The sequence below is a fragment of the Pleurodeles waltl genome, chromosome 1_2 (assembly GCF_031143425.1).
Source record: "Pleurodeles waltl isolate 20211129_DDA chromosome 1_2, aPleWal1.hap1.20221129, whole genome shotgun sequence".
NCBI classification, from domain to species: Eukaryota; Metazoa; Chordata; class Amphibia; order Caudata; family Salamandridae; genus Pleurodeles; species Pleurodeles waltl.
The window spans coordinates 11,817,354-11,838,343 of record NC_090437.1 but is presented as its reverse complement, the minus strand read 5'-3'; the positions used below and the strand labels follow the sequence as shown (position 1 = coordinate 11,838,343).

At 43.1% G+C, this 20,990-nt stretch overlaps 1 protein-coding gene across 1 annotated transcript; it reads left to right on the top strand.

The window, feature by feature from the left end:
- Positions 1-245: 245 nt before the first annotated feature.
- On the top strand, positions 246-3,741 carry LOC138296424 (protein phosphatase 1 regulatory subunit 3B-like). Its single transcript, XM_069235536.1, has one exon. It carries the CDS (start codon positions 317-319, stop codon positions 1,175-1,177), a length of 861 nt encoding a protein of 286 aa, XP_069091637.1. The 5' UTR covers positions 246-316; the 3' UTR covers positions 1,178-3,741.
- Positions 3,742-20,990: the final 17,249 nt, after the last annotated feature.

The following is a 20,990-nucleotide window of genomic DNA, read 5'->3' as shown; positions in this document are numbered from 1 at the left end:
ATAGCTAGTAGGAAATTCATATCTCCAAATGTACTTACTTAATGTAGGGATATTCAGCTTTCAGCTCGTTTATCGTGATTACAACTGCACTATATTGAATAGGCTATGTATTGCAATGTTTAAAGGCGTGCACTTCGTCCATTCACATTTGTTGCCTTCCCTTGAGCCTCCTGAGAAATATTGATATTGACATGATACACTTTTGGCTCTTGTTTTGGCATATATGTTAGTGTTTATATGAATGTATTGATCACTTATTAATGACTTTCTTCCTGTTTCTTGCAGAGTTTTGGATTACTTTCCTCACAAGCCAACAATGGCAGTTGACATCGCCATGCAGTTGTACCTACATTCTCCACCATTGCGACGGGACCGCTTCACGTGCAAGCTTGGCACCAAGCATACAAAACCCCTACGGCCATGCATTCAGTTGCATAGTAAGATTGAAGTGAGTCAGCATGCCAGCTCCGACATGTCTTGTCGGGAGAAAAAGGGGAAGAAGCGTGTGTCTTTTGCTGATCACAAAGGATTTTCACTCACCATGGTGAAAGTGTTCTCCGAGTTTGATGACCCTTTTGATGTCCCATTCAACATCACAGAACTGATAGAAAACATTGTAGGCTTGACAACAGTGGAGAAAGACAGTTTTGTATTGGACTTTGCTCAGCCCTCTGCCGACTACTTAGATTTCAGAAATAGACTCCAGGCAGATTATGTCTGCCTGGAAAACTGCATGTTGAAGGATAAAGCCATTGTAGGCACTGTCAAAGTGAAGAATCTTGCTTTCCATAAGAGTGTCAAACTAAGGTTGACATTTGACACCTGGAAAACCTTTGTGGACTACGATTGCCAGTACGTAAAGGATACATATGCAGGTTCAGACCGGGACACATTTTCGTTTGATATCAACTTGCCAGAAAGGATTCAGTCTCACGAGAGACTTGAATTTGCTGTGTGCTTTGAGTGTGAGGGAAAGACTTATTGGGACAGCAACAAGGGCCAGAATTATCGCATCATTCGCTCAGAACTGAGAACTGCCCATGAAGGGGAACATCTTCGAAACGGACCAGATTTTGGGATCACCTTCGATCAGTATGGAAGTCCTAGGTGCTCCCACGGCATATTTCCAGAGTGGCCTAGTTATTCAGGTTATGACAAACGTGGCCCTTACTACTGATGAGAATCAAAGCTGTTCAACTGGCTTTTGTTTCTGCTTTGCAAGTCAACAGTCTCTGTCAATTGAGAGTCTGGGTTAAGATGTTTGGGACACCTTGCCAGATAAAGAACCCACCCTTGCACATCACACTGCCTTGTAATAATAATATTCAGGTTTTGGTGGTGATGAATCAAGACGTGAGTTGTGCATCACATTATCCAAAGTATCATAAGCTCCCTCTGCACAGTGGAGAAAGAGGACAGTGCTGAGCTTTACATGGTGCTGCTAATCCTTTCCTATGTAACATGCAGGCCCTCTTCTGTAGAGCAGTGTAAACTGGCTCATGGCTTATATTGTAGTTTTGAGTTTGTCAGGCTTTAACCTATCCACAATGTTTGCTTGTGTACTTAACACCTGTCTTTACATTTTCAGTACAATTCTGAGAAGTATGTTGGTGTGGAACACTTTAGTGGTCACTTTAGCCAGATCTGTAGCGAAGTGGAGCACCATAACCTTCAATCTCGTCCTTTCTTAATAACTAGAACGGCAAAGGTTACTCGGTATAGCTGGCATCGTCTCCAGTGTTAGGCAAATCAGGGAATATTTGGGATAAGAGTGCAATTATGAATTATTACGTGGTCTACATGTTTTTTTTTTTTCATTCTTGTCTCTGGGGGTCGTTTGACGAGGTACAGTTTTTGATAGGAAACTTTCTTCGAATAATGAACACATGGGCTTTGGTCAAGTCTTCCGATATTTCAGTTAAGTATTATTATTTCTTTGAAATTCTTGCAAGATTTTTCTTCTTTTTGGAGAAGAAAGTAGATTGGAGTTCTCCCCCAGGTGTTAGCTGAAGACAAGCATGCTTTTTTTTAAAGTCATTGGGAAAGCAGTAGTTAGTTTAACTTAAGTAGTGCATTTCAGGGTATAGGATTGTTTGCTTTCTTTTAGCTACTGTTCTAAATGAAGTAGGCGGTAGCTGGTGATATAACCCTCCGATTTTCTGAACCTTTGTAAGCCTCGTTGACCCAGGTGGGTTCAGTGTCTGAATGCATGTGTTGGCACACAGGTACTAAAACTAACCTTGCCTCCCAGCACCTAATAGAGTGGTTTAAGACACTGTTTGCCCTTTAGAGAGCATTGTGTAGATTGCCTGTTTGTGTTCGATAAATTTGCCTCTCATCATGGCTTTTGATTTGTTTCCTTCCTTTGTTTTCGTGTGTTTTGCTTTGCGCCGTCTAGAGGACCTGTTGCTTGAAAATTGTCCTCATATCAGGCATCTTGGTATGGGAGTACTTTCCTGTATTCAGCGGTAATAGAAAATACAATGTTAATTAAAAAAAAAAGATGTTGTTGAATTCCTCACATAATGGTTATCTTTGTGGAAGGTAGGTTTGATCCGTGCATTTGTCTAGGGTTAAAGGCACTGTAGATGACACTCGATTTGCACTGTAATTTTCTGTATGGGTACACGGTCATCCTGTATTTCAAAATTATTTATATCCCAAGTGGATTTCTAATCACTGAATGTTTTTAAGCACAATTTTTCTAATATTTTAACATCGTAAATGTGTTGAGTAAATACAATGCCCACAACTGAATAAATGGATCTTCTTATTTAGAGTTGTTGGGGGTTGGAGGTGATGAGGTGTGTTTCATGGGATTGCTTGTTCTAAAGAATAGAAGCAGGACTTTTATCACAGATATTCTCCCATATAATGTAAATGCTGTTTTTATAGCTATGACATATTTCAAAATGCGGCCTCATTAATGTCATGCCAAATCCTTCAGGGTTTTCGGGCTGCAGTTGGGGTAGAAAAATATATTTTGTTAGAGAAATCTTGTAGTGATATATTTTTTCAGGAATATAAGCTTTAACAACTCTGTGTGCACCCAATTTTGTAATCTTCATTGGCAACAGTCTAGGGAGATGCCCTTTCAGCTTTAAAGCACGTTATGGAAGCATAAAAAATGTCCTCATTGCTCTCTGTCTTTCATTTTAAGAGGTGAGAATTTTTTTTTTTTTAATCAATTTCCTGTTTGCTGGGAGTGGGAATAACATACCAAGTATCAGCACTATGAGAGTTCCCAATCAAGTCACATGTTCAGCACCACATTTTAGAGAATTTTTTTTGTGGTAAGTTTTAAATTGTTCAGGGGAAAGAAGCAACATGTATTTGAAGAAAAAACACTGAATTTATAGATTCTTGTCAGTCTTGTCTGTGCCACCTGGTGTTTACCAAGTTTTTGGCGTGAACATGAATGAAGGGTTTGACTTATTTAATGTTTCCAAAGTGTTTTAATCAGCCTCTGCAATGAAATGCTTTTTCATATGTGAATGTTACTATGTACAGAACTTGCCCTTCCGTTTCCCTTCCCCTTTTGGTTGTGCCTGGAAGTGCCTTGTAAATATTATTTTTTTTCTTCTGCATGTGTGTTTTACAAAATATTTTTGTACACTCTTCCAAGGTGAAAATGCACTTTAATCATAAAAGAAAAGGACATATATTCTGTGTTTTAGAAGAATATTGGTTTGTTTTATGTTGGAAAGTGAAAAATGTAATAAAGTTAGAATGATAAAGCAACTTACCATTTATGTCTTGCATTCGTTGACAAAGTCAGGAATTTGAAGTTGGAGATGCAAGTGGAAACAGTTGACTCTGCTACTGAACATTGTGCTTTAATTGTTAAAACATGTTCACTCAATGCCTGTAATTCTTAATTTTTTATTTTAGTAGTAATTTGATGGTGAAATTAGTTGCATGTAATGTCCGTGTAAGTCTTCGGTTTCTCATGTCTTGTACTTAATTTCTCTACCTTTGACCTAATTTGTGCACTCTTTCATCTCAGTGTTTTTGCATTTCACCACTCATTCACTGTTGGCCATGCTCCGTTTTATTGTACTCATCACTTGATGAAACATGCTGTTTGGTATGTGTAGCATGGAGGTACACATGATTTACATACTCCTGCCATTTAGAGCTGGGTCAGTAAGTGCAAGTTGTTTACCTCGTCACTTGAAAGGAATATTTGAAAGGGTGACTTGTTGTAGGTATAAAATATCACGCCGTAGTTTGTGTTGTAGTATTTATTCCAATGTCCAAGATCAGCGCCTCCCTCTTGCCGGCTCCTCGTAACTGCCGCCGCACCTCGGACTCGTCTCCGTGGTAACCCGGCATCGGAACCGTCAAGAGCTCGCGCGCTTGAATGTACGAACACATTACAACATGACTCCTCTTGGTGATCATGGGCATCAACTCCATTGTTAGTTTTGTTTTTTCATCTGTTTTTTTATCTGTTTGTTCTCCAAGTCAAGACAATTTCTCTGGCTTCTTTCAGTTCGTGCTTCACCATTACCCTTGTCGGTATTATTTTCGAACACGTCTACCTTCTTGTACATCGATTTCTCTGAAAACTATCACTCGTCACATCAATGGGCTCTTTGTGGCATCCTTCGGGGCATACATTTCCATCCCCTCAGAGAATGCCCTGCTGGTGAAACAGGCGCCATTTCGGTTCTGCCTGAACTGCCACGCAAAGTATCCCTGGACCAATCTGCATCAGGTCTGTGACCTGTATGTCTCCAGAACGCAGGGAGGAGGATTGCAAGCCCTGCCTGTCAGTTCAAGCTAAGAGAAACTCCTGATATCTTTGGAAACATGATGTTGAAGAACAGGAACGTCGTGAGGCCTCTGCATCGGAGGAAGAGGCATTCCAGGGTTCTGACTTGGAGCTCAACATTGAGATGTAAGATGTTTTGCCAATTCAAACTACTGTGAGCACAGAAACCCCTGTTCCTCACCACAAAAGGCATTCGGCTTCCACCAAACAAAAGGCTGCTGGGCCACCACTGCCAACAGGCCATGGCTGGTACTGAAAAAATGATTTGGACTCCCAGCCTTCAGGCTCTGAGCTGAAAATTCATCTGAGACCATGGAAGCCGACTGTGTTGAGCCGACCTCCATCTTCAGCACAGACCACTTTGGCACCAAAATAGAAATCAATTGGTTAAGAAGCATTCCAAACCAGCTAGAGATCTGGCACTTAAGTGGGACTGATCTTATATAGACCGCAAGAAAAACCATGCCAGCCGGAGGCAAAATCACATACAGGATGCATCCTCACTAAACCACGGGTGACCCCGCCACCACCATCATCCAATTGTCAGCTTTACTTTTGGAAAGCCATTGATCTGCCAGTGCCATTGAAAAAGGGGAAGTCTGATAAAGCCACCAGTCCTTTACCACCTTACTCTCTCTTTCTCCACCACCTTCACACTCTCCACCTCACGCCCAGGGCGATCGTCTTGAAATCACACCTGAAGGTCCCCTTATTTATAGGTGGGCATGGCGCAGGGGATGACGCATATGGTACCACACCTCCTGATCTTTAGATGGCAGACAGCATTGACTCTCAAGGGGACACCGATCCGAACCTATACCCTGCTAGACCTTCCCGACAACTACCATGTATCAGGAGCTTATTGGCAGGGCTGCAATATATAATGATGTAGAGCTACATCAAGAACCTCTGGAAGAGGCTTTCTCTTTGATACTCTCCACAACACATAGGGAAGTTCAATATCTCTGCTTAATGGTCTGTTGAGGCGTACATAAGAGATTTTCAAGGATCCTGCACAGGCCAGGATTATAACTCCCACGGTTGAACCCCAAAAAATACAAGGCCTCTGATTCTATTTACATCAGGGGATAAATACTACCCAACTCACTAGTCGTGACCACCCGTAAAAGGGCTTATTCACAGGCTGCCAGCAATTCTCCATCTCCTGACAAAGAGCAAATTAATGCCTCTGGCGAAAGAGTGGAAGCACGGTCTGCCAATCATTGGTGGTTTGCTAATTTGGTGGGGTATATAGCACGATACGACAGGCCCACTGGGACGAAATGGAGAAACTCCTCCAGCACTTCCCAGATGAGCATAAAAGGAGAGAGCAACATCTGGTCACAGAGTGAAAGCTAATTTCAACACTTGCATCCGTTGTGCATTGGATGCAGTAGATACAGCCACTAGGGGAATCAATGCTAGCATGTTACTATGCCACCATGGTTGGATCTGCATATCTGTTTTTAAACCAAACCACTGTTCAACATCCCTTTCAACAAAGAACACCTTTGGGTCCATGGGTATATTCGTCTATAGAAAAGCTGAAATAAATGGACTGCGAAATCTATGTATGCGCTGCAAACTCCTAGTCACCTTTTGCACCTTTTGCCGCTCCATCTACCGAGCAGGCTCTAAGACTACATACTTTGAAGCCTCTACATCGTACAAACCTGGCCAAGAGCACCACTCCTCTCCCCAAGGATACTTCAGAGATTCCTACAGGAGCAACAATGCTAAGATTAGAGGCAAAGAAACTTCCACATGTGGTGCTACAACCACCACAAAACAATGACTTCTTCGCCTTCCTCCTCCATTTCCCCCTTCCCCCTCCTACCTATTCATCACCAGTCAGGATGACTACAGGATTGTCTTGCCCGCATAGCCATCAATAACCTTAGACCAGTGGGTGATAGAGATTACCCAACATGATTATTGTCTGGGGCTGATTACCACACCTCCAAACATTCCACCTTACTCTTGAACACCAAGCACTGCTCAAACAGGAAGGTCAAACTCTCCTGCTCAAAGGAGCTATAGAACACGTACCTGTACAATACCGATGGTCAGGAGTATACTTCCTAATCCCCAATAGGAATGGAACTCTTAAGGCCAGTCTTAATACTGTGGCCCTTAAATCAGTACATCCTGTCTGAAGATTTCTAAATGGTCACTCTTAAAGATGTAATCCCACTTTCACAACTAGACTTGAAGGACGCCTGATTTCATGATCCCATAGACCCAGCGCATCGCAAATACCTCAAATTTGTGAAAGCAGGCAAACCTTACCATTTCTTTGTCCTTCCATTTGGTGTCACTACTGTACATCGAATATTCACAAAATGCCTAGCATTGGTAGCAGCACATTTGTACAGACAAAACATCCATGTTTTTCTGTATCTATATGACTGGCTTATCAAAGCCGTCACTCTCCCGCTCTTTCGTCAAGTCAAACTACCATGGACCTACTCTATCAACTAGGCTTCACCAGCAATTTCCAAAAGTATAATCTTAAGCCTTTGCAGTTTCAACCGTATCTGGGGCTATTCAAAACACTCAGGTGGGATTAGCCCATACTTATGCAGCACGATTACACAATTTCCAAACGCTAGTACCATGCTTCCGAGCCAGTCAACAAGTCACAGAACTGTTGTGTGCCTACTCAGTATGACGATCTTGTGCATCACCATAGTGCCCCATGCACAACTACACATGGGTCTGCTGAGGAATGTATAGCACAGCGGTGGTCTCAGTCACAGGGGGGTCACTTGGAAGGTCAAGTGTTGATACAGCTGCACTCATTGCTCACTGCAATGGTGGCGCACAAACAAACAGTTAGAAGGGTGATTTTTCCTGGACCCTGTTCCCCACATCATACTGACAACGGATGCTTCTCAAACAGGAGGGTGTGCTCTTAATCTCACAGTCGAAGGTCTCTGGGAGACCAAACACCAGGGTCTCCACATCAACTACCTAGAGCTTCAAGCTGTTCACCTAGCATTGAAAGCGTTCACACCTATCTCGGTCAATTTAAGGTTGGGATCTCCATCGCAGTTTCAATCTGTTAATGGAACACCTTCTGGGAGCTCAACAGATATACTTCAGCAGAACGTGGCAACAAGTCCATGAGTGGGAACTCAACCCACAAGTCTTACTCCCTTACTTCCACAAGTGAAGGTAAACCTAAATCTATCCACAACTGCAGACAATACAAAATACCCAAACTTCCCCTCCAGGATCCCACACCTCCTAACTGAGTGCAATGCTCTGTGGTTGAACTGGTCAGGGATATTTGCCTATGCTTTTCCACCTCTCCCTCTTCTGCTTATTTCAGAAACTCAGGCAAACCTATTACACCAATATTGGTGGCTCCCACATGGGCCTGACAGCCATTGTTCACAAGGCTTCTAGAACTATTAGTTCCTCACAAGAAACTTCCTCGTAACCCGGACTTTCTCACACCTTACCATGGAGAAATCGGGCACCCAAATCCCAAGGAACTGAACCTAGTAATTTGGCTCCTGAGGTCATAGAATTCAGTAATATCAAACTCCCACTTAAATGTATGACCATTTTCACGGACGTTGAAACTTAATACCAGAGCATGTTATGCTGCAAAATGGAAGAGATTTGTTTGTTACCTTCATAATAACAATATGAATCAATTTAATGCAGCACTACAAGACATTGTTACCTGCTACATTTACAGCCCTCTGGCCTTGCATTCATAGCCATACGCTTAAATTTAGAAGCAGTGGCTGCCCACCTCTAAAATAGACAACACCTCATTTGTTTAAGATACCCGTCATTAAGACCTTTTATGGAAGGCTATAAAAGAGTATTTCCACTGAGGGTTACACTGGCACCTGCATGAAATCTTAACCTTGTCCAGACTTAGGGGTCTACCATTTTGAACCACTACGTAATTGCTTCCTCCATTTTCTGACTTGGAGGGTTACCTTTTTGATTGCCATCACTTCACTCCGGCATGGCAGTGAGCTCCTGGTGCTGACATTGGAAGAACCTTTCTTTCGACTACACAAAGATAGGGCAGTATTTCACGCATACCCAAAATTCCTCCAAAGGTAGTCTCCCATCTAGTCAGTGGAATAATCTTTACTCACCCAGGCTTGGTTGCTAAAAGGGCTCTTCATACAGTAGATGGTAAAAGAGCTCTTATGTGCTACATTGACAGAACTAAAGATTTTTGTAAAGCAAACCACTTTTTGTTGCATTTTCTCCCCGTCACAAAGGAAAGCCCATTTCTAAATTGGGCATCCCTAGGTGGATAGTTCAATGTAATCAAACATGTTGGCTTAAAGCCAAAAGAACTCTGCTGCTACCTCCTAGAGTACATTCTACTTGCAAAATAGGGGCTTCAGTGCCTTTCCTGGGCAATAGTCCTGTAGCTGGTGTATGTAAAGCAGCTACATGGTCTACTCTGCACTCTTTCACTAATTTTTGGTGGATGATCCAGCATGCCAAGACTCTAATGTAGGACAGGCGGTGCTACACGCACACTTCCAAACTGCAACACCCACAAAGATACTTAAACAGTGCCCTTCACCTCCTTCAGAATGAGCCCAGAGAAGAGGCCTTGACAATGGTTGAGTCCACTTCCCGATCAACCTCACCCACCAAGATAAGGGAAAACTGCTATGGTATGTTTGATGTATGCTGATGATTTCATTCTTTTCAGCCATACCAGAGTAGGACTCCAGAGGCTACTTAACGTAATGACTGTTTTCTCAGAAGAAAAGCAAATTCTCATTAATTTGGCGAAATAAAAAACCATGTCCTTTAGGTGACAGCTTGGCCGAGGCACCTTTGGTACCAGGGAAACAGAATCGAATCTGTGGGTGTGAATAAAAATACCTAGGTGTCCTTCTCGACTATACAGCTCTTTTAAGCCCCACTTGAAAAGTCTCAGCCGGAAATGCATTTCGTTTACTTTTACATTTAAACATGTTAAGATATGCCTCTGTAAAAGTATTATGGTGGCCTGCAAAATGCTCTTAAAGGCCAGCGTGGCTTCAAAGAGTGCTGCGCTGGTGCAGGTGCATGGCTGGATTTAAAGGGAACGATTTACAGCTTAATTGCACACTGGTGAATTCTTTTTTTTTTTTTTTTTTTTTTTTTTTTTTATAAACCTTTCTGAGATGGAGAACTTATGACATGGGCGCTCAATCAGTTAGTAACCAAATTCTTAATGGTCTATAATTAAGCTTTTGTATATTTTAGATTTGGCCTTTATAGCATCTTATGATTTTTTTAAAAAAAATTGTCTATTGTTTGTGTAATGGTTTTTATTAACTGAATGCTGTTAAATAAAATACTTGAATACCCTTCTTTGAGGGAGACCAACTTGTGGAAAGCTTCCAAGGCTCTTAAGCCGAATTTACAGACCAGTGGCAGGTGTTAGAAGTGGACTACCTGGAGGAAGGAGTGGACACTTAACCCTTGAGACCTTCTCCCTCTGACATGGGCATGTACAATCAAGCCATCAAACAGGTGGATGAAACATTTTCGGGTTCAGTTAGAATGAAGAAAAGCCACTATCTTGCTTTCTTTTGGAGACTTTAATCCCAATACAGGCAAGAAATCAATTTCTACCAATGCTCCTTAGTGTTCTGGACCAGGGAAGGTAAGCATTTCAGGAGCCTGTTACTTGCAGAGGAGGAACCCCCAGGAGATGAGGGGATAAAATATAGGAACTCTACAAAGGATCCAGTTAGGCTTTCCTCAGTCTCAACAGCAAGGAAGAGAGCTGATGTACCAACAATAGACCCATGCACGTTTTCAAGGAACAAGACAGTCAACTGCATCCCAACAAGGATGGCAGAGCCAAAAACCGGCAGGCATCCCTTTTGTGGGAGATGCAGAGGAAGGGGTTGGCCCTACAGGGGAGGATCAAACCACCCCCTCTCCACGTGACTCTGCATTAATAAGAAGCCTCCCTAAGGTTCCACCAAGCACTGTATAGGTATCATCTCATTGAGGCAAAAACCAAAAAGGGCAACATCAATCACCATAGCTACACGCAACACCAGTTGGAGGCAGATTAATACATTTCCTTCAGGAGTGGATAAAAAAAACTTCCAAACAAATGGATTCTAAATTTTATACAGTTTAGATATTGCATAGAACTCATAAAATCCACCAGTAAAGAGAGACGGGAGAAAATTGCACTCCAGGAAGAAACTGCATGGCTCGTCAAGGAAGTGAAAGAATCGCTATTAAAAAATAAGCTGTAGAAAGGGTACCAAGCCAAGAAATCGGCAAGAGGAACTATTCAACATACTACTTTATTCCCAAGGTGGCTGGCACACTTTGTCCAATTTTAGACTTGAGGTTCATGAACAAGTTTATAAAGACTCAAAAATTCAAGATGACACTGCAAGAGATCACCTCTAAAATACAGGAGGGAGACTCCATGGCAACTATAGTCTTAAAGAATGCTTACTTGCATATTCCCATGAATGCACGTCACAAGAGATTTCTACGATTCGTGGTGAACAATGTTCTTTATCAGTTCACAGTACTGGCTTTTGGAATAAAATCTGCCCCAAGGATGTTCACAAAGTGCCTGGCAGCAGCACACCTCAGAAGAAGTGGTATTCAGTATACCCTTTTCTAGACGATTAGCTGGTTAGATCATACTCTTACAAAAAAAAAAAATGCAAAGACCACATACAACAGGTAAAAAAGGCACTATTCACTTTGAGATTCTCAATAAACGTAAAGCAATCATCCTACAGCCAGAACAGGAAAATATTTTTCAGGGAGCAAGAGTAAATTCCATTCAAGGAAAACTATTTCCAAACGAGAGGAGAACTCAGTCACTGATGGCAGAGACCAATATGGGAATGGGCAATCTCTGACAGCGAGGAAGCTACTGGGGACGATGGCATCCCGCATCCCCTTAATACTGTACAAGACCATTACAGGAATGGCTTCAAATGTGGTGGTCACAAGCAGCAGAATTGGGAAGGTCTAGTAGTTGCCACGTGAAGAGTAGCAGTGGAGATGGTGTGGTGAAACAGATCAATTATAACGAGGGAAGGACATTTAAATAACCAACTTCTTCAATAACTATAACCAATGCCTTACATATGGGAAGGGGAGCCCACATGAGGGTTCAGCAGGGCGTGCGTTCCTGGCTGTCCATGTGTCAGATGGGTGTTTTTTTTTTTTTTTTTTTGGTTGCATCTTCCTCTGAGGAAGGCCAGATCTCCATACCAAAGGTAATGGAGTTCTTTGAAGCTTCTGGCTTGGAGTGCAGGTGCTCCTGTGGGGAGGGGGTGGATAACACCCCAGCCCATACAGGCTTCTGTTTCTGACCTCGAGAAGAGGGGCTTTCATTGTGGGAGGTCAGATTCTCATCTGTTGGTTGGTGGGTGGCTGGCTGACCAGAAGCGGCCAGTGAGCTCACCAGCAGGCAGTGGTTTTTCAGAGGCCCCTCTGGGAGCATGTATTAATAAATCTATCACTGGAGTCGATGATGGTTTATTAGTACAAGATGTTTGATGACAAACACCCCTAGCTTTAACGAAGGCCTCATGTAGCTTGGGGGCTCGTTCTGACCAGTGTCAAGCATGCATACTTAAAATGGTTTCACTGCACACTTACTATGCCTAAGAATCGACCAAGTCACAGTAGAGGCATTTTTGCTCATGCATAATTACCCTTTACTTGTAATATATTGCCCCATACCTTGGAGCTGGAGGAGTGTCTTACAGATATTACAAGTAGTGTTTTAGGGGAAAATGGCACACAAGTGTGTACCATGTTGTGTTCTCAATTTCGGAAGAACCCTGTCACGCAACCTGCAATGGAGGTCTGCAAAAGGTTGGTGCTGGGTCACTGAGAGAGGCACAAGCTGTGCTGCCACTCTGAGGGGCCCTCTTCAGTACCCTTGCCCTAAGTACCAGGGGTGCCATTTACTAGGGACTTGTAGATATGCTGAAGGGCTTGGTCACTGGGGGGCGGGTTTGGGTGTGGGGGTGGGGTTACTGCAACCAGAACCTACAAGGAATCCAAGGGTACGCTGATGATCTCCTAAGTGTAGGCAGAACAGGTTTACAGAGGCTTCTAAACACCTCAACTGCATACTGCAGTGAAACGAGGTAGTTGTTAACTTCAGGAAAACAAATTTATATATCTTTGGCAAAAAGGTTACTAAAAAGGCAACTGGTATTAAGAGGAAACTCCAGTCTCGAGAAATAACTGCTAATATCTAGGAGGATACCAACAAAAACAAATGAGGGGAGGGATGTGGAACCAATCAAACATTCACCCACACTCACAATCTGGGTTTAATGTATCAATTATTTTGCTCACCATGCCACCCCAGTTTGGACCCAGCCATATGTAAATCAATCTTTACCCTTTTTCTCATGGAGGCTTTCAGCCCGAACTGTCAGTCCAGGCCCTCCCTGGACTGGAAATAAGCATCCTGGGACTGGTTTCAGGGTATCACCCTTCATCAGCAAGGCTAGCTTGAATCCAGTGGCATAGTGAGCCCGGTACCCACGTCTGGGCCTACCCGGCACACTTATGGCTACAAATTAAAAAAACAACAGATGAATGACAGAATTTAGAGCAAATCATTCACCCACAGTCAGATCTGGGTTTAAAGCAAAAACAAGTGATGGACGGAATGCTGAACATTGTCAACCACTCACCCCCAGTCATAGATCTGGGTTTAATCCATCATTCTTTTGCTCACCATGCCACCCCAGTTTGGACCCAGCCATATGCAAATCAGTCTTGACCCTGTTCCACATGGGAACAGTCCAGACCGAACTGCCAAGCCAGGTCCTCACTGGACTGGAAACGAGCATCCTGGGACCGGTTTCGGGGTTTCACCCCTCATCAGCCAGGCTAGCTTGAATCCAGTGGCATGGGAAGCACGGGACCCACGTCTGGGCATACCCTTCCCACTTAGGGCGACAAAGCAAAAACAACAAGTGATGGACGGAATGCTGAACATTGTCAACCACTCACCCCCAGTCATAGATCTGGGTTTAATCCATCATTCTTTTGCTCACCATGCCACCCCAGTTTGGACCCAGCCATATGCAAATCAGTCTTGACCCTGTTCCACATGGGAACAATCCAGACCGAACTGCCAAGCCAGGTCCTCACTGGACCGGAAACAAGCATCCTCGGACCGGTTTCGGGGTTTCACCCCTCATCAGCCAGGCTAGCTTGAATCCAGTGGCATGGGAAGCACGGGACCCACGTCTGGGCATACCCTTCCCACTTAGGGCGACAAAGCAAAAACAACAAGTGATGGACGGAATGCTGAACATTGTCAACCACTCACCCCCAGTCATAGATCTGGGTTTAATCCATCATTCTTTTGCTCACCATGCCACCCCAGTTTGGACCCAGCCATATGCAAATCAGTCTTGACCCTGTTCTTGTGTCTAGCCCTTCCCCAGAGCACGGTCCAATTAAACTACCTCTCTGCTCTACTTTTTTTTTTTTTTTTTTTTTGCAAAACCCTATGAGGAAATAAATAATTTTTAGGGAGGCAGATGTTTATCGTGCATCATGACTGCAACCTTCTGCACCAACATAAGACTTCAAAAGGATCTTTGTTCTCTCTTTGTCGTTCACACTCCCTGGTGGGAGAAGGCAGTTTATATTTTAAAAGCTGGAGGGTCTGCAAGCTAGAGTAAGTGAAGACTTAGTGGGACCAGCTGGCAGTGGCTTAATCCTTTCACGTTTTCAAGCACGGAGATTATTTTTTATTTATCAAAGCAATGCTCTGGCCGCAAGCAGGAGGTAATAAGCATTCATCAGGGGTACCATGTAGTCAGTTAAACTAGCCAGCCATTTTGCCCATCATTGGATGAGCAAAATGAATGACATTTTTCAGGAACCCTTTACCAAGAAACTTTCAAAACCACTCAGGACATGAAGTATGTATAAAGATTGCTTCGGTACATGCTCTTAAACTGAGCTACCTTTCTGTGTAACAAGGGTGGAAATTTGTCAGTGACGTGCCTGAAGGCTACAGGTACTATTTCTGTACATATAGAGTAGGTAGAAAAGATGCATTTCCGGCTGTTACATTCGCTGCTTGAGTTGCTCGCAGTCATATTTTTGACATCCTTTTTGTTCATTTGCAGCTTATCAGAGCGTAATGCATTGATTGTGCTCCTATCTGAAAAATTAGCTGTTTTTCTAACTAAAAATAATAATTTATCAAACATCTGACTTGCAGAAACATTGCTTTTTCATGTTTTGGCCTGCTTTGTTTTGCTTCACTTTTATTGAAGCGAGGTTTGAGGTACCCTCTTAAATAGTTTTTCTTACCATTGTTTTTGACGTTTAGAAGCACCGTAAGCAAGTGGTAGGTGTGTGTGGTGTGTTTTTTTTTTTTTTATTTTTTTTTTTACTCCACTACATGCTATTTCACGACATGCAATACCACTGCAAATAATTACGCTCCATGTCAACACAATCACGATCTACATACGTCTGGTACACAATACCACATAATTACTATCCACATAATTCCACTACACACACACACACTCTATAACACGTGGCTAAAGGACATTGAAATTGACTATGCCAGTAGCGCTTGGATTGCTGCATAGACAAAACCTATTGGCTTTGCCAATGCTTGTTTGCTTGTGGAAACGGGGCCGCTTAAATGGTTTATGGCTGCAGAAATAAGCACCGGTTGTGGTTGGTATTTTTTATTTTGGTCCGCAGTGAGGGGGTGGGCAGCCAGCGGGTTAGGAATGTCCAGGAACATGCACTGTATTCAAGTGGAGGGGGGAGAAACTTTGCACTTAATGAGGAACCTAAAGTGAAGTTTTATGTTGCTTCAGTAAGATTTTAACTCCGCAGAGACCCTCCAATGTCCTTGTAACACACATTTTTCACACTCGGATATCTTTGTGACTATATATATATATAATTTTTTTTTAATCTCAGACACACCAGCCTGTTTCCTTCCGAACACATCCTCTGGTGGGGATTTGTTGGTAGAGAGATAGCTCTCTGCTTCGATTTAATGTTTCTCACACAAACTGTTTTCTATATTTCGTACAAATCTGATGTAAGATCTATGCTTGGCAAAACGTAAGCCCTTTTTTGTCGCTGATGGCCCTCCCCTCCCCCCCCCCCCCCCACTTGGACTAATATCAGTAGAGTAGTTGGGGTTTGGGGGGCGGAGTTCAGGGGGGGGGGGTTCAAATGTTTCATTTTTCCTAATGCCACACACACATTACACCAAAAAAAACGGACACATTAACTAAGTAGCACTTTATTTCAACTTTCTGAAACTGTTGCTTAACACATCTAAAATAACCACACAAACTATAGTAACGGCCCAAATGAATTTTGTTCGCAGTAGAGATGGTGCGTGCCTCAGATTGATGTTGCATGAGGATTTTTATTGAGTTAATAGTCTGAGTGTCTTGACATTTTTCACAGGTCTTGGAAAGATACAGACCGACAGCATTAGCTTGAAAGTCAGACATGTTGATGATCCTGCAAAAATAGTCTCTGCCTGCTCAAGAAGGAGTCAAGCCTTACGGGCTTTACCTTAATGCTATTCATTACCATGTTGAATAATAGACTGCGATTATGATCCACTCTAAGCTTGTTCCATATGCTGGGCATGGGTAATAAGTTTGTGCATCCTCTTAAATAAGATTTTAACTTCAATATTGAAAAAAAATCAAATTGAAACATTGTCCTGCCTTTTTAATCTGATACCTTTTTAGTATCTAATTAAATACTTTTCCTCCATTCAATTTAAAATGTTATATTCAGTGTGACACTTGTGGGGTTTTTCCTCCCCACAAATGCCAGGTTTCTCCTGTGAACAGAGGAACAACACAAGTTGTGTCTCCATACTCTGTAAAACCGACAGGTAAGTAGAAGTAGTTGTATAGAGGACTGCAGCTCTGTACAAATATTTGATGCTTTTGACTCTTTTTTTTTTTTATTTTTATTTTATTTTTTACTGTTCTCTCCTTTGCTGATATACCTTCATGTTGATATATATTGTGTGTGTGTGTGTATATATATGTGTGTATATATATATATATATATATATATATATATATATGTTCGATGGCATGTGTAGCTGCAGATACACATGCTTTGCACATCCCGCCATCTAGTGTTGGGCTCGGAGTGTTACAAGTTGTTTTCTTCGAAGAAGTCTTTTCGAGTCACGAGATCAAGGGACTCCTCCCATTTCGGCTCCATTGCGCATAGGCGTCGACTCCATCTTAGATTGTTTTTTTTTTTTTTCGCCATCGGGTTCGGACGTGTTTCTTTTTGCCCCGTGTTTCAGGTCGGAAAGTTAGTTAGAATCTCGGAAAAATCGTCTGTATTGTTTGCGTTCGGTATCTGGTTAGTTACAACAGATCGACACCGACTTTTGAAGAGCTCCGGTGGCCCTTCGGGGTTTTTTCGATTCCCCCTTCAGGGCCTGGTCGGCCCGGCCACGTGTCTCTTCAAGGCTGATGGAACGGACCCCATTCCTCTTCTGCGCAAGATGTCACAACAAGTATCCGTATACAGATCAGCATCTGGTCTGTAACTTGTGTTTGTCTCCAGAGCACAAGGAAGATACTTGTGAAGCCTGTCGAGCGTTTCGATCGAGGAAGACATTAAGAGAGCCAGAAGACTGCAGATGGCGTTGGCGCCGACAGGACAAGGGCGTTTCGAGGAGGAAGAAGAAACCTTCTCCATTCAGGAGTCGGACTCAGACGAGCTTGATCCCGAAGAAATGCCGAAAACCGTGAGTAAGACGTCGAAACATAAAACTCACGAGAAGACCACAAAAGCCCAGGGGACGCCACCGCCAACAGGCCATGGCTTAACCTGAAAAATAGGTGACCGATCATCGGCACCGAAAAAGGGCACGCTTGTGTCGAAGTCATCCGACTCCGGTCGAGATACCGGCACACAGCAATCTCGGGCCCAAGACAGTGGCACCGAAATAGGTCGGCACCGAGACACCACGACGCCGAAAATAAAGGTTTTCTCGGAGCCCAAAAAGGTTTCGATTCCGAAACATCCAGCCTCGGAACTGAAAACAGGTTCCTACACAGAGGAACAGGGATTGTCCTCCCAAATGCAAGATCATAAGTTCGGAGAAGAACTTGAATCAATGGAGCCAGACTACATTCAAAGGAGGCTCCACATTCAAAAGGACACAGGGAAGATAAGCACTCTTCCCCCAATTAAAACGAAAAGAAGACTTGCCTTTCAAAAAAAGGACAAGCAGCCACAGGCAAAGGTGGCAAGACAAACAACTCCGCCACCATCTCCACCACCATCAATGCACACATCACCGGTAGCCACTCCACCACTGATGCAATCCCCGATTCATACTGCAATGAGTCAAGATGATCCAGACGCGTGGGACCTTTATGATGCTCTGGTGTCAGATAACAGCCCAGACTGTTACTCTGCGAGGCCGTCGCCACCTGAAGACAGTACATCCTACACGCAGGTGGTCTCAAGGGCAGCTGCTTTTCATAACGTCACCTTGCATGCAGAACCAATTGAGGATGACTTTTTGTTTAATGCACTATCCTCCACTCATAGCCAATACCAAAGCTTACCTATTCTCCCTGGAATGCTAAAACACTCCAAACAAGTATTTCAGGATCATGTGAAAGGCAGGGCCATAACTCCAAGGGTGGAGAAAAAGTACAAGCCACCGCCAACAGACCCTGTTTATATTACGCAGCAATTAACACCAGACTCTGTGGTTGTTGGGGCAGCTCGCTAGAGAGCAAACTCTCATACTTCGGGAGACGCACCACCTCCAGACAAGGAGAGTCGCAAATTCGACGCTGCAGGGAAAAGGGTTGCAGCACAAGCAGCAAACCAATGGCGCATTGCCAACTCACAAGCACTTCTGGCAAGATACGATAGAGCTCATTGGGACGAAATGCAGCATTTCATAGAACACTTACCCAAAGAGTTCCAGAAAAGGGCACAACAAGTGGTGGAGGAAGGACAAAGTATCTCAAATAATCAGATACGGTCAGCAATGGATGCAGCAGATACAGCTGCAAGGACAGTAAATACTGCAATAACAATAAGGAGACACGCATGGTTGCGTACGTCAGGATTCAAGCCGGAAATACAACAAGCCGTGCTGAATATGCCTTTTAATGAACAGCAGCTGTTTGGGCCGGAGGTGGACACTGCTATTGAGAAACTCAAAAAAGACACTGATACGGCAAAAGCCATGGGCGCACTCTACTCCCCACAGAGCAGAGGCACATTTCGCAAGACACAATTTAGGGGAGGGTTTCGAGGTCAACCTACAGAAGCCACAACCTCACAAGCAAGGCCCACTTATCAAAGCCAATATCAGCGGGGAAGTTTTCGGGAGCAATATAGAGGGGGACTATTCTAAAAGAATAGAGGGAAGTTCCAAAGCCCCAAAACTCCTCAAAACAAGCAGTGACTTCCAAGTCACACATCCCCAACACATAACACCTGTGGGGGGGAGACTAAGCAATTTTTACAAACATTGGGAGGAGATAACAACAGACACTTGGGTACTGGCAATTATCCAGCATGGTTATTGCATAGAATTTCTCAAATTCTCTCCAAACGTCCCACCGAAAAAACAATATGTCAAAACAACATATGGATCTTCTAGGACTAGAGGTCTAGGCATTGCTACAGAAAGGAGCAATATAATTAGTACCAATCCAACAGAAAGAAACAGGAGTTTACTCTCTGTACTTTCTCATACCCAAAAAGGACAAAACACCAAGACCTATATTGGATCTAATAACATTAAATACCTACATCAAATCAGACCACTTTCACATGGTGACATTACAAGACGTAATCCCACTGCTCAAACAACAAGACTACATGACAACACTAGACCTCAAGGATGCTTATTTCCATATACCAATACATCCTTCACACAGAAAGTACCTAAGATTTGTATTCCAAAGGGTACACTACCAATTCAAAGTGTTGCCATTCGGAATAACTACTGCGCCAAGAGTCTTTACAAAATGCCTGGCAGTAGTAGCTGCGCATATCAGAAGGCAGCAAATACATGTGTTCCCGTACCTAGATGATTGGTTATTCAAAACCAACACACTAAAACGGTGTTCACAACACACAAAGTACATCATACAAACCCTACACAAACTAGGTTTCTCAATCGACTACAAAAAATCACACCTTCAGCCGTGTCAGACACAGCAATACTTAGGGGCAACAATCGACACAGCAAGAGCGATTGCCACGCCAAATCCACAAAGAGTACAAGCATTTCACAATGTAATACAGGTCATATATCCAAACCAAAGGATACAAGTCAAAATAGTAATGAAACTACTAGGCATGATGTCCTCATGCATAGCCATTGTCCCAAACGCAAGATTGCACATGCAGCCCTTACAACAGTGCCTAGCATCACAATGGTTACAGGCACAGGGTCAACTTCTAGATCTAGTGTTGATAGACCGCCAAACATACACCTTGCTTCAGGTGGAACAATATAAATTTAAACCAAGGGCGGCCTTTTCAAGACCCAGTGCCTCAATTTGTCATAACTACAGATGCCTCCATGATAGGGTGGGGAGCACACCTCAATCAACACAGCATTCAGGGACAATGGAACACTCAGCAAAAACAGTTTCACATACATTGGTAGTATTTCTAGCGTTAAAAGCTTTTCAACCAATAATAAGCCACAAACACATTCTTGTCAAAACAGACAACATGACAACGATGTATTACCTAAACAAACAGGGAGGGACACACTCAACACATATGGCATTGGCCGATACACAACCACATTTGCCTATTAGCACAGTTTATTCCAGGAATTCAAAATCAATTAGCAGATAATCTCTCTCGGGATCACCAACAAATCCACGAATGGGATATTCACCCCCAAGTACTACAGATGTACTTCCAAAATTGGGGGACACCACAAATAGACCTATTTGCAACAAAAGAAAACACAAAATGACAAGGCTTTGCAGCCAGGTACCCACAAGATCAGTCTCTGGGCAATGCATTATGGATGAGTTGGTCAGGGATATTTGCATACGCATTTCCCCCTCTCCCACTCTAGTAAACAAGTTGAGTCAAAACAAACTCATACTCATAGCACCAACTTGGGCAAGACAACCTTGGTACACAACACTAGACCTCTCAGTAGTACCTCATGTCAAACTACCAA